Source organism: Opisthocomus hoazin, chromosome 3 (genome assembly GCF_030867145.1).
Source record: "Opisthocomus hoazin isolate bOpiHoa1 chromosome 3, bOpiHoa1.hap1, whole genome shotgun sequence".
NCBI classification, from domain to species: domain Eukaryota; kingdom Metazoa; phylum Chordata; class Aves; order Opisthocomiformes; family Opisthocomidae; genus Opisthocomus; species Opisthocomus hoazin.
The window spans coordinates 26,164,928-26,186,151 of NC_134416.1; the positions used below are offsets into that span (position 1 = coordinate 26,164,928).

The window sequence follows — 21,224 nt, forward strand, 5'->3', positions numbered from 1 at the left end:
TACTGTATTGAACTATGCTAAATTTAAAACTTACAAGTTTCACATAAAATAGTCCCGTAGGAGTAGTAACAGTGTATGAATTTTTTTTTAACAATATGCAAATTCTACACTTACTGTACTTTAACAATCCCAAAAGAATAAAGTCTACTGGCCCTTTTCAGGTAACTTCGGAGGAATGGGAAGTTGAAGAAAATAAATCGTTTTTTATAGGAAAAAGAAAAAATCAAGGCGGAGGGGGAATTATTGTACCATGTGTGCAGCAAATGTTGCTTAAAGGAAATTTTAACTAGAGCTGGCTAGTGATGAAAGTACATTTATAATTCAGGATTTACTATAATAGTTTTGAAACACAAATAACTCATTTAAAAGAACTTAAAATACAAGTTTGCTACCAAACTGCACCTGTTAATACAGAAAATCCATCATTAATAAGGTACTGAGCTATATTTAACAAAGTTTTATGACCCAAGAGATGTATTCAAGCAGTAACTGAAAATACAAGTACAAATAATTTTTTCAGCAAAACAGGTCAGATCTCTATTTCTATATTGTATCATTAAATTTGTATTAAGCAACTGAATGTGATTTCATATCCAAACTCATCACCGTATTAAAATGGTTATGGCACACAGTTCGAGTCTAAAACCACTATTTAAAATGCACTTTAAAACTGTAACAACAATAGAAATAATTATTTCTCAAATCTTTACACTCAGGAGTTAAGATGCAGTTCAGAACATATGTTCATTTAACTGAACAGGTTAAAAAAACTACCAATTCAAACACTCTTCTCCAGGGGAAAATAAATCCTAATGTAACTAGCAGGACAGGCTACTCATTAAAGCTGAACTTGGACAAGTTCCAGAATAAATTTAAGGAAATATGAACAAGCAAGTCTTGCTGTGTAGTGGCATGGAGTGAAAATGAATCTGTTCTAATTAAATGATTTTTAAATACACTTTGGTTGTACCCAGTTTGCTGACAAACTGTAATACAGACTTGCTGAAATATTTGGATAAATCTGGTGTACCATTAAAGAAAATAGTTTTCTTCACTGTTTTTGAATGAAAACATGAATTGGTCCTTATTATACACTGTGCATAGGCACCTATATAACCAATCCATGTAAGTTCAGAGGCCTGCTATGAAATATTTTCAGTTTGTAGACTTTAGGAACAGCAACTCATTCTTTTAAAATCAACACCTCAGAGTGACTGAAATAATATAGCGGTGAACAGCTGGCTCTAAAGGTTTATACAGAGTCCCCAACTGCAAAGCTGGAACCTGCAAAATGTTTCCAAAAATTTAATTTTTGTTATTACTCATATCCTGTACAGTAAAATACGATTAGTTCATTTTTTCCACAATATCAAAACCAGTAACCTGCTACTAGAACCCAGCAACTGTGCCTTAGAAGAACATGAATGTAATTTAAATGCCTAAATAATTTCAGTCATAATTTGGACACCTTTCCTCTTAGGCAAACAGAAAATGTATGCTGGTTTTATATTTGACATGAACAAAGGCTTCATCTACATAACTTTAACAAATCCGTATTTCTAGTTAATCTGATCTTTCATATCAACTTAAACAAAATGACAATTTTGATCATTTTTCTTAACATTTCAGCAACTATTATCAGGTAAGGGAAACAATGTCAAACTACTTCACAACAAATATCAGAACTCTGCAGGGAGCACACAGGGAGAAGAAAAGGAAAGGAAGTTTACTACAATCTTGAATTTTTTTTTTTTTAAATGCAAGACTCAAGTCACTACTACTCACAATAAAAAAACTCACATCACATGTCTGCATACGTTAACAAAACTTACAGTCTTCAGACAGCAACATACAGTTACCTGTTCTAGAGGACCAAGTTAATTATTATCATAAAATAACAATTAAACCCGCTTTGGAACACTTCATTCCAAAAACATCTCCAAGACTGATGTTTTCAAAACCTCTTCTGCTCTCCTATAGGTTTCACTGAAGGCTGTCTGACATCTTGTGTCACCTCTCACACAGGTGAATTTTGTGCACCTGCAGCTGCCTTTGACTCTTATTTGTAGGAAATACTGCTAATCACACAATTCATTACACAGGAGCAAACAATGAACTTCAAAAGCCACTAACTTTTTTCTTTCTTTCGATGAATTAAAAAAAATTAACTTTTTCTTTCCAAAAATTTTAGATATGGTATTAGAAGGGAACAACACAATCACTTCAAAACTGACTTCTTTTTTTTTAACATCAGTTCTGGAATTGAAATTGTCAGTGATGAAAAATGTTTGTAACATGTTAAACCACACACAAACTTCAGAAAAAACACAGATTTCCTTGAAACAACTGTGAAAACAAAACAATGCTGGCAAAGTATAAGTTTCACTATGTCTTAGAAAATGAACAGAGAACATCCATTCTCAACTCTCAGTAAAGTGTGTGTTTCAATGGAACAATAAAGCTTAGCTTTCCACAGCAAAGCAAAAATAAACGCATTATTACAAGAACAAAAATTATTACTAAAATCAAACAAAATATCTAAAAGGAAGAAACCTTGCAAAAATAAAACTCCCTTTGACACAAAGGATGCAAGACCCTGGAGATACATGTTAGGATCATTAAACTTGGACTGTTTTTAAAAATAATTTTGTTTGCTTTGCTACATCTGGACATTAAAAATTATGATCATTAGATTAAAAGTGATGATCGTTACATGCAAATAACAACATTAGTTTGTGAAGCAACAAGGAAGAGAGAAGCAGTGACCCCACTGGGAAGGTTATTGTAACTTTATCTGCTGTGAGACACAAGAGAAAATGTCAAAGACTGCAAGGAAAAACAAAGACCTCAAATGTGAGGGTAGGAAAATCTTTATTTCCCTCATCTTGAACACAGCCACACTGAGCACCAGATGAGTCTTTCCACTCACTGGATTAAAACTTTAAGCATGAAGGCAAGAACACAGTCTACCTCCACTTCCAGTTAAATCATTGCCTATGTGTCTCAAAATGCAACACATCTGAACTAAAAATTTGTTGATACCAAACAAGGGATAAACCCAACAAGGGCTTGGGTTTTAAGTCTTATTTTTAGACACGTGATAAACTCAGGTGGCTGCTGAAACTGCAATGCAGGGATACGTTAAATCTGCAGCAGCATTAGAGAAACATATTTACGATGCTTGGATCAAATTCAGCTTACTGGCTTTAGGAAAGCCCGTCAGTGGGACAGACGCTAGGGATCTGAACTCACATCAGATTGCAAGTGGAGGTCAGTCACTAATTGCTATTACTTCCTTTGACAAAAGCTCCTTTTCTAATCACTAGTTCATACCTGTCTCCAGAAAGACTCATTAAAGTGAGATGAGCAATCTATAAAACAACAAAAGTCCAAGTTCTCTGCTCTGAGGAGATAACAATATGAGCCCTCAGTCTTCTTTACATCCTTAATATACACGGTTAGCTTTACACACATAATCAACCAACTGAATCTTGTGCATAAAGTTGTATCTTCAGGACTCCACAAGGAGTGTGGGGGAAATCAGAAAACAAGGGATAAGAAACTACGCCCATGGAATGCAATTAATGTCAATTCAGAACGTTTCTTCTTACTTACACTTTAAATCTCTATTCTTTCTTTACTTCTGCAAGAAGGTCTGTAACTTTTTTACTTGGATCTAGGACTCTTACTGTCACTGATTGTGGGTATTAGTGGGGACAAGGGAAGGGATATGACATTCAGTTGCATTATGTCCAACAAGATCCAAATATCAGGACCATGAGAAAAATCAGTACTCATTACAGCGACCAAGACACCAATATGTATTTTAAAAAAAACAAAACAGAAGTCTGGAAAGAAACAAGGACTTTCTGTAGGGAACCCCTGGCTTGATGAAAGTAGTACAGAGGGAACGATGCCAGAAGCAGAGCACTTCTACATCTATTATTTGAGTTGTGCCTTGTGTCCTTCCAGAAGAACTAGCTCCTACTCAGAAAAGCAGTAATCCCAAAATTAATACAATCACTACCATTTACCTCCTGGTAAATGACAGTTTCCCTGAGGGGGGCACAAATCAGCTGTAACTTGGAGATGCTGTAACTAAACAGCTGCAGATGACCAGGAACACCAAAACCACCAGAGGTGACCAGGTAAAAGTTGCTAGTGGCCATAAACCTCCAAACAGCAAAGCCCTGTGCTTGTTAAAATCAAACGAGTGTCACAAATTTTTGTAGCTTTTATAACCCAGTATCACCACTTCGGATACCACAGTGTAATAATCCACTCTCAGCAGCCACAGGGGTGGAACACAGTCTGGGGAACCACCTTCCCACAGAGCAGCCTGCTTTACTGTCCAGAGAGGCAGCCTCTCCCCCTCCCTCTCCTCCTCCTCCCCCCCCCCCCCCCCAGAAGCAGCAGCAACAGCCATTAAATCAACCCTCTAAATCTGCCACACAGAGACATTTGGTTGCCATTAGCAGGTAAAACAGGGAGCCAGGAGGGCTCCGAAACATGCTGGTGCTCAGCAAAGAAAACCGCCCTGACAAACGCAGTCATCTGCTGAACAGGATGCCACAAGCCGGGAACAGGACACACAGGCTGCTGCCCCTTGGCAAGGAGATCCTTGCTTAACCCAGTATTTTCAGGGGAGCAAGAGTCATGACCATGGCAGCCCTGAGAACAGCAGCTACCTCCACCAGCCCTTCATGCTGTCAGTAGTAAGAGCAACAGCCCTCACAGAAACCATCCCTCAAATCTGAGGAAAATTCACACAGCCAGTTCAGCAGCTAATAATACTGTAAATTCAAGACATTTTTGTAGGACAGAATATAATTTTGTAGGACAGAATTTTATTGAACTACTAGGAGCACAAATAAGGATTTTATACAGATTTCTATCCAATATGATCTTTTAAAATTACACTCACTATTTTAAGTTACTGACAAATTATCATTGTTAATCCCAGCAGAGCTGCAAAATTTGGCATCTTAAATGCAAATTAATTATCTCCTAACAAATTTTTTCAAAAAGTACAGATACTTCATTTCTTAGTCTATTCTATTCTGTTAATGATTTTAAATTTCAAACTCTCTTTTCTACCCAAAATTAGTACTGTGACTTTCCTCTTTGCTATTTCTTAAAACACTTCAGAAATTATCAGTCACAAATGTTCAAAAATTACAAATACATGACTTACAAGAAAACAGCCCAGCTCATAAAATCATAGATTGGAAAAGACCTCTAAGATCATCAAGTCCAACCATCCATCCAACACCACCATGCCTGCTACACCACGTCCTGAAGTGCCACATCTACACGTTTTTTAAATACCCCCAGGGATGGTGACTCCACCACCTCCCTGGGCAGCCTGTTCCAATGTCTGACCACTCTTTCCATGAAGAAATTTTTCCTAATATCTAATCTAAACCTCCCCTGATGCAACTTGAGGCCATTGCCTCTTGTCCTTTCCCTGGTTACCTGGCAGAAGAGACCAAGCACCCGCCTCACTACAGCCTCCTTTCAGGTAGCTGTAGAGAGCAATAAGGTCCCCCCTCAGCCTCCTCTTCTCCAGACTAAACAGCACCAGTTTCTTCAGCTGCTCCTCGTAAGACTTGTTCTCCAGACCCCTCACCAGCCTCGTTGCCCTTCTCTGGACACGCTCCAGCACCTCAATGTCCTTCTTGCAGTGAGGGGCCCAAAACTAAACACAGCACTCCAGGCGCAGCCTCACTAGTGCCCAGTACAGGGGCACGATCACCTCCCTACTCCTGCTGGCCACACTATTCCTGATACAAGCCAGGGTGCTGTTGGCCTTCTTGGCCACCTGGGCACGCTGCCGGCTCATGTTCAGCCGGCTGTCAGCCAGCACCCCCAGGTCCTTTTCCGCCGGGCAGCTTTCCAGCCACTCCACTCCTCCCCAAGCCTGTAGCGTTGCATGGGGTTGTTGTGACCCAAGTGCAGGACCCGGCATTTGGCCTTGTTGAACTTCACAAAGTTGGCCTTGGCCCATCGATCCAGCCTGTCCAGATCCCTCTGCGGACCCTTCCTGTCCTCAAGCAGATAAGACACACCTGCCCAGCTTGGTGTCATCTGCAAACTTACTGAGGGAGCACTCAGTCCCCTCAACCAGACCATTGATAAAGATGTTAAACAAGACCGGACCCAAAACTGAGCCCTGGGGAGCACCACTTGTGATTGGCCGCCAGCTGGATTTAACTCCATTCACCACCACTCTCTGCACTCAGCCACTCAGTTCTTTACCCAGTGAAGAGTACACCCATCCAAACCATGGGCAGCCAGTTTCTCCAGGAGGATGCTGTGGGGAACAGTGTCAAAGGCCTTTCTAAAGACCACATAGATGACATCCACAGCCTTTCCCTCATCCACTAGGTGGGTCACCTGGTCATAGAAGGAGATCAGACTGGTCAAGCAGGACCTGCCTTTCACGAACCAATGCTGGCTGGGCCTGATCCCCTGGTTGTCCCTCACATGCCCAGTGAACGCACTAAGGATGAATCGCTCCATAACCTTGCCTGGCACCGAGGTCAGGCTGACAGGCCTGTAGTTCCCAAGGTCCTCCTTCCAGCCCCTCTTGTAGATGGGTGTTACACTGGCGATGCTCCAGTCATCTGGGACCTCCCCTGTCAGCCAGGACTGCTGATAGATGATGGAGAGTGGCTTGGCCAACTCCTCTCCCAGTTCACTCAGCACTCTTGGGTGGATCCCATCCGGCCTCATTGACTTGTAAGTGTCCAGGTGGCATAGCAGGTTCTAGCAGGCATAGCACAACTGCTTCCTCCTGGATTATAGGAGATTTATTCTGCTCTCCATCCCTATCTTCCAGCACTGGGGGCTGACTACCCCGGGAATATCCAGTCTGACTATTAAAGACTGAGGCAAAGAAGGCATTAAGTACCTCAGCCTTTTCCTTATCCTTGTTGGCAATACTCCCCCTCGCATCCAATAAGGGATGGAGACTCTCCTTGTCCCTCTTTTTGTTGTTGATGTATTTGTAAAAACATTTTTTGTTGTCCCTTACAACAGTGGCCAGCCTGAGTTCTAGCTGGGCTTCTGCCTTTCTAATTTCCTCTCTGCGTAACCTAATGGCACCCCCGTACTCCTCCTGAGTCGCATGGAGAGGACCTTTCCATTTGCCAGAGCCAGCACAGCTGACCAGACATGACCCTATCCTGCAGAAGGGAAAATTTGAGTGTAGCATTGTATTTTCTGCAGAGGAAAAGTTGCTATCCCAGACGTCTGACCCTTCTCCAAACAGCACAGATATGAGGAACTCTCAAGAAAAAAGGCTGTTTGAAATTCTGGCAATTTTTTTTACAGCTAGACCATAAAGATTAGAGAGGTAAGAAGGTACACGTCTGCATTACCTAAAACAAAGTAAGTATTTAAAATAAAATATCACACTGAACAGAGATGCTGCAAACAGAAAGTATACAAGACTAAAAGAAACCAAGCCACATTTCTGCATTCGCAGGCAACTACCGAACTCCATTAAATCCAGAAAGGTAAATAAAAGCACCTAACTCCACTCTTCCTTGCCTTAAAGTACCCCAAAAGCCAATTCTAGTATCCTTTAAGACAGAAGTTCCAGCATGGAAAAGTTGCTGGAAGGGTGTTTTGTTTCTCCCATTACCATAGAAGCCTTTAATAAAGCAAAGGACGGATCAAGGGTATCAGCAGCAGCAACAGTATGAATGGACAAGGTGTGCTACAGAGTCACAGCTATATGCTGCCTAGCAGCAGAAAGAGTGTAAAGGCTGCTAAAATTATTGTATTGTGGCCTCATTAATTAGTAACCTTAAAAGAATTTTAAATTATATCAGAAGCTGTTTAAAGCAAAACATTAAATGTCAGTAAATGCATATTACTTTTTACCTCAAAGACTACAATTATTCTTAACTCTAAATTTACCATCTTAAGCACTGACTCAAGCATTGACTTTGCACCATTCTTTCCTCAAAAATAATACAAACTTCAAAGTAGATGGTACGGATATAGTATTTCGTGTTCAGTTTTGGTCTATTCACTGTGAGTCTCCTTACGTCTTTTTCATGACTTAAAAACTCCACAAGCCCTAGTGAGGCTTCAAGACCATCAAAATTATCACGTACACATACTGAAGAAACTATACTGCCAGCAAAACACTACATCAAAAAAACATTTTCTTGCTGTAATAGGTGCACACAGCCAAATCCAAGATGTATGCAAAACAAAAGTTAGAGTATAACAAATACATGTACTTTCAAAGCAAGTGACTAAGCCAGTGACAGCATTGTAAAAATTATATTTTCCCTTCTTTTAAACATTAAAAATACAAAAATGGGACTCATATTCTGTCATTATGCATGTATATGCACATTTCCTGACTATGAAAGGAATATTCTAAGCATGTTTAACAAATATTTCCTTCTATGTGATTATTCGTTGTGGAATCAGTCATTAAACTCAAAGGAAATGCTAGTTAAACATCCACAAAGAAAACTAATTAAAAATTTATTTCAAAATCCTGTAGGCTTTTGTTTAAAAAATATGCATGTTATACTGGATAAAAATTCTGATTAATTAAAAAATGAATACACAGTTCTTATATAAGTATCTTAACCAAGATAATCCTTTCCATTTCTTGCATCCATATCAGAAGCACCCGCAGCAGGTATAACCGATTTCTAAATCTGTTCTGATAAACAGATATTGTTCTCACAGTTTACTGTGTAAGGGCCTCATCCCATATAAGCCTGACTTCAGTTGTTCTCTTGTTCTTCCTTTTTTGTTCAAATTGCCCTCTAACATCCTCATCCAAAACACGTCATAATAAAAAAAAAAAAATCTAACTCAGAAACTGGGAGCTAATATCCTTTAGGAGATTAAAACCTACTGAAAATCAGACAACGTCTACGGAACATACAGGCCCAATGGAGGTCCGAACATCAGCATGTGTTCAATACATTACCTGTTCCTCAGTATGTACAGCTGACAGGTTACTTAATTTAAAAGGCATTGCTAAAGAAATAATTATAAAAAAATAATACAAAGCTATAAACAGCTAGGATAAAATTGCTTGAGGAGAAGTGGTGAGAATGCTTACTTGTGCACAAACAACACATAAACACTTAGCCTAGAACCAAAGTCAGACCCTGATCTATGAGAAGGACTATTCCCATTGAAAAGAAAAAGCACCTCTGGGTCCCAGAGTGAACAAGCATGAGGAGAAAACAGCAAACAAATGATACTGGACACAGAACAGTATTCTTCTCCTACCTTAGAGTTGAACACAGATACAGCAAAGCTGCTAAGATGTTACGGCAGCTGAATGGGTGAACATGCACATTAGCACTTACATTTGGTTTGCTTGTTGCTCCAAGTGAAGATAAATACAGCACTTTTTTCAATAAAATGTTTTTAGTCACCATTTGTCATGGTTATCAAATTCAAATGAGTGTTACATTAACATGCTTGTAACAACATGTGCGTAATTTAAGACCATAGAGTCTCTGATACCTCACTCCAGGTGGAAATGGAGCCTACCACTTGAGAGCGAAGCCCTACACAGTCAAAGAAGGGTATGCTACAGCAACATAACAACGCTCCATAAGCATAACGAAGGTAACCGTAAAAAGATAAACAAAATCAGCAATTCTATATAGCTTATTCAATCAGCATATAGCTTACTCAAGAAGCCTTTAAACACACAGCTTTGGTGAAGGAGGATTACTTGGTACACAAGGTGAGTAACAATTTCAGATACGTAATTCTATAGGGAATATACTAGAACTCCTAACGCATGAAAGAATCTAATTTTTCCTTCAAGTTACTGTATTTAACAACTACAAATTTTTAAAGCACTGCTTTCAATCCTATCAACTCCCATAGAATTTTCTTAAAATGAAGATGCAAAGAAAAAAAAAGTAAAAGGAAAGAGAACAACTGTCACACTGAAGTATGCTCCTTCAAAACCCTATGTAATAACAAACGTTTGAATGGGGCTGGCTAGCAGGATGACACCACAGCTGACCTCCCTGCCCTTCAGGTTCAGGATGTAAGTTTCAAGCAGGTTACATCCTTATTTGTTAACTAAAGGCAGCCAAGCACAGGGTCTAGTACCAGTCTGTGGCTGTGCGTACCATTTGCCTGTTAGCTTGTTCCCTGCCAGTTTCAGGCCACAGCAGCTGGCACTTTCTCAGACAACGCTGAAGGGACCAAGCCTGCCAAAAGCTGCCCCCAGTCTGAAGCCTGACTTTGTCTCTCAGCTTTAATTTCTTTTTTTTCCTCCTTTCGGGAGTGGAAAGGAAAGCTACAGGTAGGCATGTGGATATGAACTGAGCCACGAGAGGCCACCTGGCCTCACAGCCACAGACTGGTTTCCGGAATGTTTTATTTAGTAGTGTAGATGCCACCTCAGAGACTGTATTTCTCTTTATGATTCACAGATACACTTAAGGGTGGGGGGAGGTGATCAAATACCAGCCATAATTCTGAAGAAATAAAGGACAAACTGTGTATGAAGAATTGCCACCACCGGATCTTTATGGCCAGAGTTTACATGGGTACAACCTCATAAACTGAGAATCCTAGACAGACATTTTCTACAGATAGTGGTAACACTAAGTAAGAGAAACAGAACTTCCAAATACATCTAATACAAAAGGAATATATGTGAGAGATTCCAATTTTCTTTAGTATTTATGCCGCATAACAGCACTCCAGCTTTCAGACAGTAAGTTTTTAACACCTTTCACCTGTCCCAAGCAAAGCAGAATGTGGCTTTAACCCTGAAAATCACACTCATTTTGAAATTAATACCATTTACTTGTTTTTAGTACAAATGTTAGCAAATATTGATGGGAACAGTTACAACAACCAGGATAAAGTATTCACCATGTGCAATCACTTTCCCTGGACAGATATTAGTTAATATGCTTAATTTGCTTTCACTGAAAAGCCTTGACAATTAATTAGTCTAAATAACTACACTGGAAACACTACAGATGACCACCCTTTACTGTCAACTCCACTGAATTTCCTCCTCATGGACACAACCAAAAAATACAACTGCTTCCAATTTATATTGATTAGAAGTGCACTTTTAACAGATTTGCTAAATGATGCCTGCCACATCTGCTGAGAAGCAGTAACATTAGATCTGGACCAGGTTAAAAAAAAAAAAAAAACAAACCACCTAGAGGTTTCCAACTGAAGTTAATTTGTAGTCACACTAATCAAGCTGCAAGTCATGTACTCAGAATGTAAAACCCCTCCTGGACAGAGGGCTGTTCTTGGTAACCGACAACAGCTCCTTCCAGAAGAGTGCAGTTGAAAAGTGCCCCAAAATGTTCATGTTGAAACTTGATATGTTAATATCAGTGCAGATTAGAAAATATTCCATACAAGTTCCTTAAGCACCTTCACCCCTATGCGCAAGCATGGTCTACTTTAACTTTTATAATGAAAGATACATCAAACAACATTATCAATGAAAAATCACTCTCTTGTTACAACTAAGTGTTATATCACGCTGTATTACTGTTCACAGCTTGCTATAGTGTATTGACATGCCTACTCCTCAAACACAAAGATGCACAGCAAACCAAACTTCTGAAAGTGTCAAATACGTTGCTCACAAAACTATATCAAAAACAGCTACCAATAAAGTAAAAAAAAAAAAAAATCTGATTTAGCATTATGTTCTTTGATGCATTTTCTAGGCATGGCAGAGACCTACACAATGCCGAAAGCAATCCAGCATAGGCCCTAGACTGATTGTTCACATCTGAGGCATCTATACATAACCAGCTCTGCAAAACCTAAGAGAATGACTGTTTCTGTCTGGTTTTGCACTGCCCATATCACTGACATCTCTCAACAGTTGAAATGGGTTTCTACACATACTAGCTCTAACGCACATCATGCTGATGTGGCTGAAACTCTCCTGTCCCACACGCTGATGGCATCTGTTCAGGCATGCAAACGCAGATCTCTTCTGTTTCGAAGGATACCCTGAATTTTCATCTGGCAGTTATATCCAATTACTGACATAACTAATAGTCACAACTGAGTGCTACAAAATTAGTTTCATGTGTTTTCAACCTGTTTATGTTTCTGACCCAGGAACTGAGCATGCCCCTCAACTGCCCATGCGAAACACAATCCACATCCAGTCTAAATTGACATTACTCTTGATTTACTGTGACTAGTCAATAAAGCAGGCTGCCAAAATCAAGACCCAAGTGTCCCTTTATTGGAAAACTTCCTAGATTTACAATCTAATGTACGGTCTGTGGATAACTGGCTCTGTGTTTCTCGCCAGCAGGGTCCGCTTGCCTCTTCCTAGCACAACAGCACTGAACTGCATGAGAGCTACGTCTCATGACTCTCAAGCTCACAAATCTACCGTGATTTCTAGTTCTAAGGAGCATTGGTCCACTGGACATGCCCTGCAAAGATGTTTCAATCAAAAAAAGTAACCAAGACAGCTAGTTCACCTGATCCCCATTATACACTTTTAATCCTCTCCTCGGTGAGCAGTGAATCCCAAAATCTCCTACTGTCATCACAGTAGTACCTTGTCAGTGAAGGCCATGCCATCAGGAGCTAATTTCCTTGCTAAAGAACTTCTTACTGTGCAGGAAGCCAGATCTTCATCTACCATGCTGCCTGTGGATCAACATGAATTGCTCTCACTCTGGTCAACTCATTGTGATACCATTAAAGGCACACAGGATTATCAAGACAACCCAGAAGGCAGACAAGAGCAAGTGCACATCCTGACTCATACTGGAGCTTCGAATGACCTTACCGGATTGTGTAAGGAGTCCAGTGATGAATTCTGTCAACAAGAACACAGCTGAATGGTGTACCACTGCGTGGCTTTAAGAGAGGCCTGTCTGCCTTGTAAGGGATACATGACAGAAGAAAATGAAAGTAAAGCTGTATAAAAATACAAATACCTTTACTGTAACAAAAGTTTGAGCAGAAACCAAAACAGTAATAACACAAGGTCTTTAGAATCCCCAGTTTTTGTAATGTTTAATATTAAAGTAGAAATTTAAAAAGGTAAACTAAATTATGTCTACAAAGCAATCATTTGGCACCTACGTAGTGACAAAGTCAAAACAAAACCTAGGAAGTCAAGTAAGAAAACGCAAAATGCTGATGTTCAGGTTGCTGGCAAAGTATGTTTCTCAGTATCGGTGTACAATAGGCAGCCAAAAGGAGGTTATGACCTAACATGCCAATCTAATGTAAATGCAACAGATTCTAGAGACATAGTAAATATTTACCTTTAGAGTTAAATCTGTGTTGAAATATTAAGAACAGCTATATTATATAAATGTTCTTAAGGGTTCATAAAAACAAGAAAATACACATATATATTCCATGTGAGGATCTCTATCTAGATTTCTGTAGTGATCTTTCAGTACTGTGAGGGCATATACGAATAAAATAACTATGTCAGGACTGGAATCCACAGCTTTCACAAGTGAAATAAGTGACATCATATCTCTGCGCAGCTGAGGTGCCCAGCGTAGGATACACGTGACTTACTTTAACAGCAGACCAAATTTTAAACTTTTGTCAGCTTTTGTCAATAATGATTAGCTCTTCAATAAAAACGCCGAAGGAAAGAGACACAATGCCAACACAAATCAAATCTCACGTTGTCCAGAATTCTTCCTCATCAGAAACTGCTTGACTAAGATTAGCACACTGCCTATGCTTAAACTGAAATTTATTTCCTAAGACAGTATCTGCAGAGAACAGATCAAAAGAAAGAATCTTTGCAAAAATCATATCCATTTTGTCTCTCAAAGAATTGTTTTTTGTTTACCAGTAATAACCTAGATCTACTTGCAAGTTTCTATTCCAGATTTTTGTTCTGATAGAGTAACAATTCAAGAACAGTCAAATAACTGCTCTGTACTCTAACAACTAAAGTGCAGGCCATGAAAACCTAGATACTTCTCTACCCAGCAGGTCCTCAACTTGTTCATAAAAGCTTCATTCACACACTCCAATTTAACATGACCAGCTATTAGTCAAGTCTGTACTGGTGCTTCCTTGCAGACAGCAAACCAGCAGATACTGCTCTGGTCTCAAAATGAGCAAGAGGAGACTCCTTATCAAGGAAACAGACCCCTTGAAAGTAGACTACTGGATTAAGATGATGAACAGAAAGGACACAGGGACAGATCACTTCATCCCCATTTATAATCTAATACCACCAGCATTCAGAGTATCAAAAGCTATTTAGCTGGGCTTGTTTAGCCTGAAGAAGAGAAGGCTGAGAGGGGATCTTATAAATGCTTATAAATATCTGAAGGGTGGGTGTCAGGAGGATGGGGCCAAGCTCTTTTCAGTGGTGCCCAGCGACAGGACAAGGGGCAATGGGCACAAACTGAAGCACAGGAAGTTCCATCTGAACATGAGGAAGAACTTCTTCCCTCTGAGGGTGACGGAGCACTGGAACAGGCTGCCCAGGGAGGTTGTGGAGTCTCCTTCTCTGGAGATATTCAAGACCCACCTGGACAAGGTCCTCTGCGGTCTGCTCTAGGTAACCCTGCTTCGGCAGGAGGGTTGGACTAGATGACCCACAGATGTCCCTTCCAACCCCTACTATTCTGTGATTCTATTACAGGTGGAGACAGTAAGTTAGAACCTTCACATAGACTTGATAAAGAAAACAAGAGTCTGGAAAACTCATCATATGAAGGGAATTTAGAGAATACCAAGTCAAGAAAAGAAGAAAAGCAATAAAACAACACACATAACTAGATCAGTATCTAGCTCAAAATATACAGACAACACACTTCACTACCAATCCAGATATCAGAGAAATAAAGGAAGGCTATTCAAAATCTATATTCTTTAATACCACTTTAAAATTCTTCAGAAGCACAATAAAGTGATATTTTATAAGTGACAGAGGGTTATAACACTAAAGTGTCTTAGACTAGATTACCTCATCTTTTACCACAGACACTGTAGTCAAAAGAAAAAAAAAAAAAAAAAGACAAGGAAATCGGCTAATTCCTCTCAAGATTTCTGTCTGGCAATAAACATTTTTGTCATTCATTCTAGGCTTCTAACCATATTCTGCTAATTCTCAGTTGTTTTTAGACATCCTCCTGAAAGCTTTGAAAGCTGCTTTACAATCTGGCATGCAACACTACATAAAGTAGTTGTGAAATATTGACATTAACATTGTATTTTGCATCTTGTTATGCTCGACAAAAACAAAAGACCAGATGTTTTTACTTTCATATAACAACAGATTAGCTATACAATTTAGAAAATGTCCAAGACTTAGTTCACTAGTGAGCTTGAGCACATTTCTTTGTAAGAAGAAAGGTATTAACTGAAATTAAAACAGACATCAATCTAGTAGGTAAATGAAACAGCACTTTTGTAACATTTATGGCTATTTACTGGAATTTACTGGGCTAACATTGCCAAAATTTTACCTGTTGAAATGTGCTACCAATGTTTATCAACTAGCTTTAAAAGTAAATATTACTACAGTATTTTATACACCATATACATTTTGAGGTTATTATACTGAAACTAGAAAAGATAGCTATTCTACTGATTTATGTCAGAAATAAAGTTGAGATTTTCACTGCTAACTCAAAACATACTACCTGAGGGATTCCATAACAGTTCATAAAATGTATTTGTTTTTAAAAGGTATGGTCTGTGGTATATATTTTCTATGAAGAAATAGAAGAACACATGTAGCATCACATGTGTACACTTTAAGAAACCCTGGAATGTGAAATCTCAAAATCCAAATAAAGCAGGTGGTATAATTTGGGGGGAGGAAGGCGGACAAATTTAAGTTTAATGACATTACCAGGTTATCCTACCAGACTAATTCTCACTCACTGCATGACTTCAATGAAGCTCTCAGTCCTCATGCTGATTTCGATTTAGCTTAAGTGATATTTGATGCATTTCATCTGGAGTTTTATTCACTTCAAACTACACTTCATTTAACCAGGCTGCTGCTGTACTCATTTGTTTTTCTACTCTATTACCCGCAAATTGGTGTTGCTTAGTTTAGATAAATTGTTGGAATAAGTTAAGTTTACATAATTATTCTACACTGTTAATAAAGAAGGTTTAGAAAGCTATCATATCACAGAAAAAAGTGAGAAAGCTATTAAAATTATTTTAAAATACATTAGATCACAATAAGTGTTGGTCTTACAAGATCTACTAACAAATGCTGATAGATGATTTGCTGTTTTAAGGCAGGAATGCTCCCCTGCCTCCACTCCCCAAAACTACTGCTTGCTTTTATTTTCCTATGTTATTAGTCTACCACACTCTATTTTCCATCTGGGCACACATCGTAATACAATGTATTTTTAAAAGGGAGAAAGAAAGTGAGCAAGACAGAAAGCAAGAGAGAGAAGCAGAGAATGCATGAGAAAGAGAGAGAGAGAGAATGTGAGCGCAAGACCGTGCACACATGAGATAAAGCATGATGGCAAGCGTGCAACAGCGCATGCGGAAAAGCAAGAGAAGCTAAGCAGGAGCAAGCAATAGATCGAGCACAAGCGCACACAAAAGAGCACGCATGTACACTCATGAGAAAGCACTAGCACTCGAATACCATGAACTTGTCAGATGACAGATTTTTTCCAACCATTTTTCATCACCATAATTTTTTTGTTTTGCACAACTAACCATGGGTTTTATAACATACTAAATAAATTTAAGTTTACTGTTAAGTACTAATTTATTTCTACAGTTTACTAACAGGGATCACTAACCAGAGCGTAGTCTTGAATGTCCGGTCATGTCAGAAAAGGCTGTCAATTCTACCAGAGCACTAAAGCACTCTGATTACTGCCGGTATTGTGTTATCCTGGTAACATTTATCATGTTTTAGCAAAACACCGCAACAGAACAGCAATTCATTTGAAGGTGTTGGTAGTTTTGTAAACTATTGATGGAAATTATGAGAAAGTCAATTAGGCTGCTACCACCTGGTGGTGTGCTGATTATGCTAAGAACCTCTTACATATAACATGGTATACCAGCTAACAAGAGATAAATTAGTATATTGTCTATGTAGCACTATGAACGTAGACTTTTCTTTTTAATAATCCATTAAACTTTCACAACAAAATGGCTGTTACAAATTAGCTATACAACACAATGTTTGAAGCCAAAATACTTAATGCATTAACCTGTGCTCCTGTTATCTTGTCATTTTATCTAAGATCCTTTGTATGGATTTAGTCATAAAGTAGTATTACAGACAGCTGCTGCTCAAAATGAGGGACAAAGAAAACCAACGTTCTGTCCAAAGTATTGGCAAAATGCATTTTATTGAAAATAGTTTTTATAAGTATAATTCATTAATAAAAATTATTACACATTTATTATCACCAGATTTAACCTGTAGAAATAAATTTAAATACTGAATTTCCACGACAATAAAGTTAAAAAAATAATTTTATGCAGCTCATTTCATAATAAAGCACAGAATTGTTTTCATTACAAAAATGTTTGCATTTAAAATCTGAACTACTACAAACAGCTTAACACCTGATCAAAATGTTAAAACACTTCCAAACATAGTAAGTAACAAAATAAAAGTCTAGCAGAGACTATACTTTTGTGGGGTTGGGGTGTTTTGGATTGGGTTTTTTTTCCCCATTTGTTGGTTTTTATTCAATTGAGTTTAAAACAGAAAAAGCTGACCTTTTCAGTTAAACACATCAAGCTTGCCATCAGTACATAAATTCAGTTTTTGTATCCACTCAAGGAAGAACAGAAACTGGTTCACAGAATTCTAAAAGGTCTAGAAGAAAGCCATTTACTATGGGGCTTGCATAGCCTGTTCTCTCAACCAAACAAACATCTAAAATTCTTTCTAACAGCTATCCTTACAAGCAGATTTATTAATGATAACAGGCTTAATAGTAGAATATGATAGAAGAGACAGAGAAGTTTAGGGATATACATGGAGCTTGGCATTTTTAAACCATTCATCAGAAACACAAAAGTACTTGAGTACATTACTTAAATACACTGTACATGCTTAATGCTCACCAATATTTGGGAAACTTGATCAGCTTGCCATAAACAGCAGTACTGAATGATGGGATAACTGGAACAGGGAAGCAGTACAATCCTTTACTGTCCAAAGAAGTCAGTCCTGCTTGAAAACCAAATATCTGAAACAAATTAAGCTGGTCAATGTGTATACTATCACATGATTCGATCACTTTGAAGTTACTTTTAAGTCACAATACATACATTTTTAAAATAAACTCAATAAATATGAAATTAGTTATGTATCACTTTCAGATAATTCCTTTTTCTCCAAACACAAAAATAATGATAAAAATCTAACTAAAATAAAGTCCCAATAGGAATACATATAAAAATATTTTCTTCACTCAAAAAAATCTAACTACAGTCTGCTGAAATTTAAAAAAATGTTGAATTTATCGACTAAGATACATTATTCTATATCCTTGAAATCTGCAGATTGTTAATTGCCTTTCATATAAAATAAATAAAATCATTTTTTACACTTATAGCAATATTGGCCTAAAAAAACGCTGGGTTTTAAGGAAATGAGAAGTTTCCTTTCAAAGCTTTTTTTCTTAGTAAGAGCATCTAAAGAAAAGTTCATCACAATTATTCTTTATGATTTTTCCCTGTTCAATATGTAAAACAAATGGTTGTAGAATTTACTTTTTAACGTGCTGTGCCACCATTCACATAAGAACAGAACACTTTGGGAGATATATTAAAGCTAGCAAATAAACCCTATAAAAATCAAAATTGAAGTCCACATTTTGCAAACACTGATCAAACAGCTGCTAAAAAGTATTTCAATAGAAAAAAATCCCCTCAAACTGAGAAACTCAGATGACTTCCAATACTGCCATCCCAACCATTTTAAATGTGACAGAAGGTAAACATATCACCCAGAAAACTGAAAGCTCGCCATGCAATTCTGGAAGAGTTTATTTTATGCAGATAGTAAGAATTTCACTTTCTAAATATGTATTGAGATATCAGCACGGAAGTGAATACATAACTGAAAAATTTAGCAAAATTAACAGTACTAGGAGTAAATATTTACATTTTAGTAGCACCCAAGAGGTTTCAAACTGCCTGAGCACGTCCTAAAAGGCTGAAAGGCCCGTTTTAAACTCCGCTTGGGATTTCAGATTTTTATTCTACTAAAATCTCAACAGATGGCAACTGAATAATCTCAAAGCACTTTTTCAGTACTTTCTTAAACTTCTCGCAGTCTCTCAATAAGAACTCCTCTCACACAATGGGTCTTTCACTGAGAACATTCAGAGGATTTTCCTCTTCAAATGAAAAAAAATGGTTTGACAACTTTTTCACTCATCTCCACTATCATCGTTTTGCTCTATCAATACTACTAGAAATTATGTTTTTAGCTCATAACCAAGTTTCTAAGTGCAACTCACTGCGATCTACATATTCTATGAACATTATCCCAGAAGTGCAGAAGGATTTCTTTCCAAATTATTTTAACTCAATCTTGTCACAAAGACCTTGGGCCTTCAGTCTGTGTAATTTCCTCGTGTGAAGTTCTCTGTTCATGTTACAAAACATTTGGCTCAGGTCAGAAGCAGCGATCCCAAACAACGACATTCTGTGAAATGCCTTTATGTCCTTTTAGATAAGCTGAAAACTTTCACCCAAGAAACCTGCTAACACTTTGGATTATGTATACTTCTATTCACTTTTTATGAGCACACTGTAACAAGACAGAGATCTCTAGCCTTCTCTTACCTTCAGATAGCAGTGTGAGTAACAGTAATGGAGCAGGTTGTCAGATGGCTGGCCGAGGCTGCTGACCGTGTGCACCAGTTGCTCGGCATACATTGGCACTGAGTGCTCCAGGTTAATCTTATCCACCAGAATTCGGACGGAAGGCAAGGGCCGCAGGGGCTGGAAGGCTGCAGCATTTAACAGTCCGCTTAAGTTCTAGGGGAGGGGGGGGGAAAAACCCCAAGCAATTATTACACTACAGATGTATTATGCACCGTATCAACATATTCACCTCCACACACACAAGGAAATCTACATGGTCATTATAATATAAATCCTCACATATTTTCAAAATAATTTCTTTGAAGTTTAACATTTATGTTTAAACTTTTTACCTATAACTGCCTTAGGTGCATGTGCCCAGGTGCTGGCAGTGGGGGGGCTGCAGAAGCGGCCTCTGTGAGGGCGGACCAGGGGTGGCCCAGTGCCCAACACAGCCAGTTCCTGCCAGCGCTGCAACGGCCCCACCGCAGGGCACAGCCGAGCCTGTGGGCCAAGCTGGCGGCACCGCTCTGGGAACACACCTAAGAAAGGGCAAAACCGCCACAAAGGTTGAGAGGACCGAGAGACAAAAAGTGAGAAACAGCAACACGAATGGCAAGGTCAGAACAGGAGAGGGAGGAGGCAGTGCTCCTGGCACAGGAGCAGATACACGGACTGCAGCCCACAGAGGAGACCGCGGCGGAGCAGGTGTTCCCCTGCAGCCCGTGAAGAGACCACACCAGAGCAGATATCTGCACTGCAGCCCAAGGAGGACCCCCACACTGGAGCAGGGGGATGTGCCCTACAGGACACTGTAGCCTGGTGGAGATCCCACACTGGAGCAGGTTTTTTATCAAGGACTGTGGGAAGGACTTACACTGGAGTGGGGGAAAAGTGCGAGGGAGGAGTGGCAGCGATGAACCTTTACAGACTGACCACAACCCCCCATCATCCCCCATCCCCCTGTGTTGTGGGGTGGAAGGTAGAAAAGTCAGGGAATGAAGGAGTGAAGCTAAGCCTGGGAAAAAGGGGAGATCGGGGGAAAGGTGTTATTTTGATTCTTGTCTTTGTTTCTTGCTATCCAAATACATTTTAATTGGCAATAAATTAAATCAATTTTCCACAAGCTGAGTGTGTTCTGCTCATAATGGTAACTGGTAAGTGATCTTCCCCTCTTTATCTTGACCCATCCTATTCTCTCCCCCCTGTCCTGCCGAGGAGGGGAAGGAGAGAGCGGCTGCGTGAGCACCTGGCAGCTGGCCAAGGTCAACCCACTACAAGAATATGCAAAGTCAAAATATTTTGTTCTATAAAATATTTGCTTACATTTTTATCACTCCAAAGCACTATCACCATACTAGACTCATGCTGATCTAACCTTTAGGCTGTCTTATGTG

At 39.0% G+C, this 21,224-nt stretch overlaps 1 protein-coding gene across 7 annotated transcripts in view; it reads right to left on the bottom strand.

Annotated features, from left to right (window-relative positions):
- The window catches only part of VPS13B (vacuolar protein sorting 13 homolog B), a 482,877-nt gene that overhangs the window by 372,672 nt on the left and 88,981 nt on the right, over nt 1-21,224 (bottom strand). For all 7 annotated transcript variants that reach the window (XM_075415801.1, XM_075415802.1, XM_075415804.1 and 4 more), the window contains exons 15-16: nt 19,807-20,001; nt 18,076-18,200 (exon numbers count right to left, since the gene is read on the bottom strand). In XM_075415801.1, the coding sequence (XP_075271916.1) occupies nt 18,076-18,200; nt 19,807-20,001 (320 nt within the window). The remainder of the gene's footprint in view (nt 1-18,075; nt 18,201-19,806; nt 20,002-21,224) is intronic.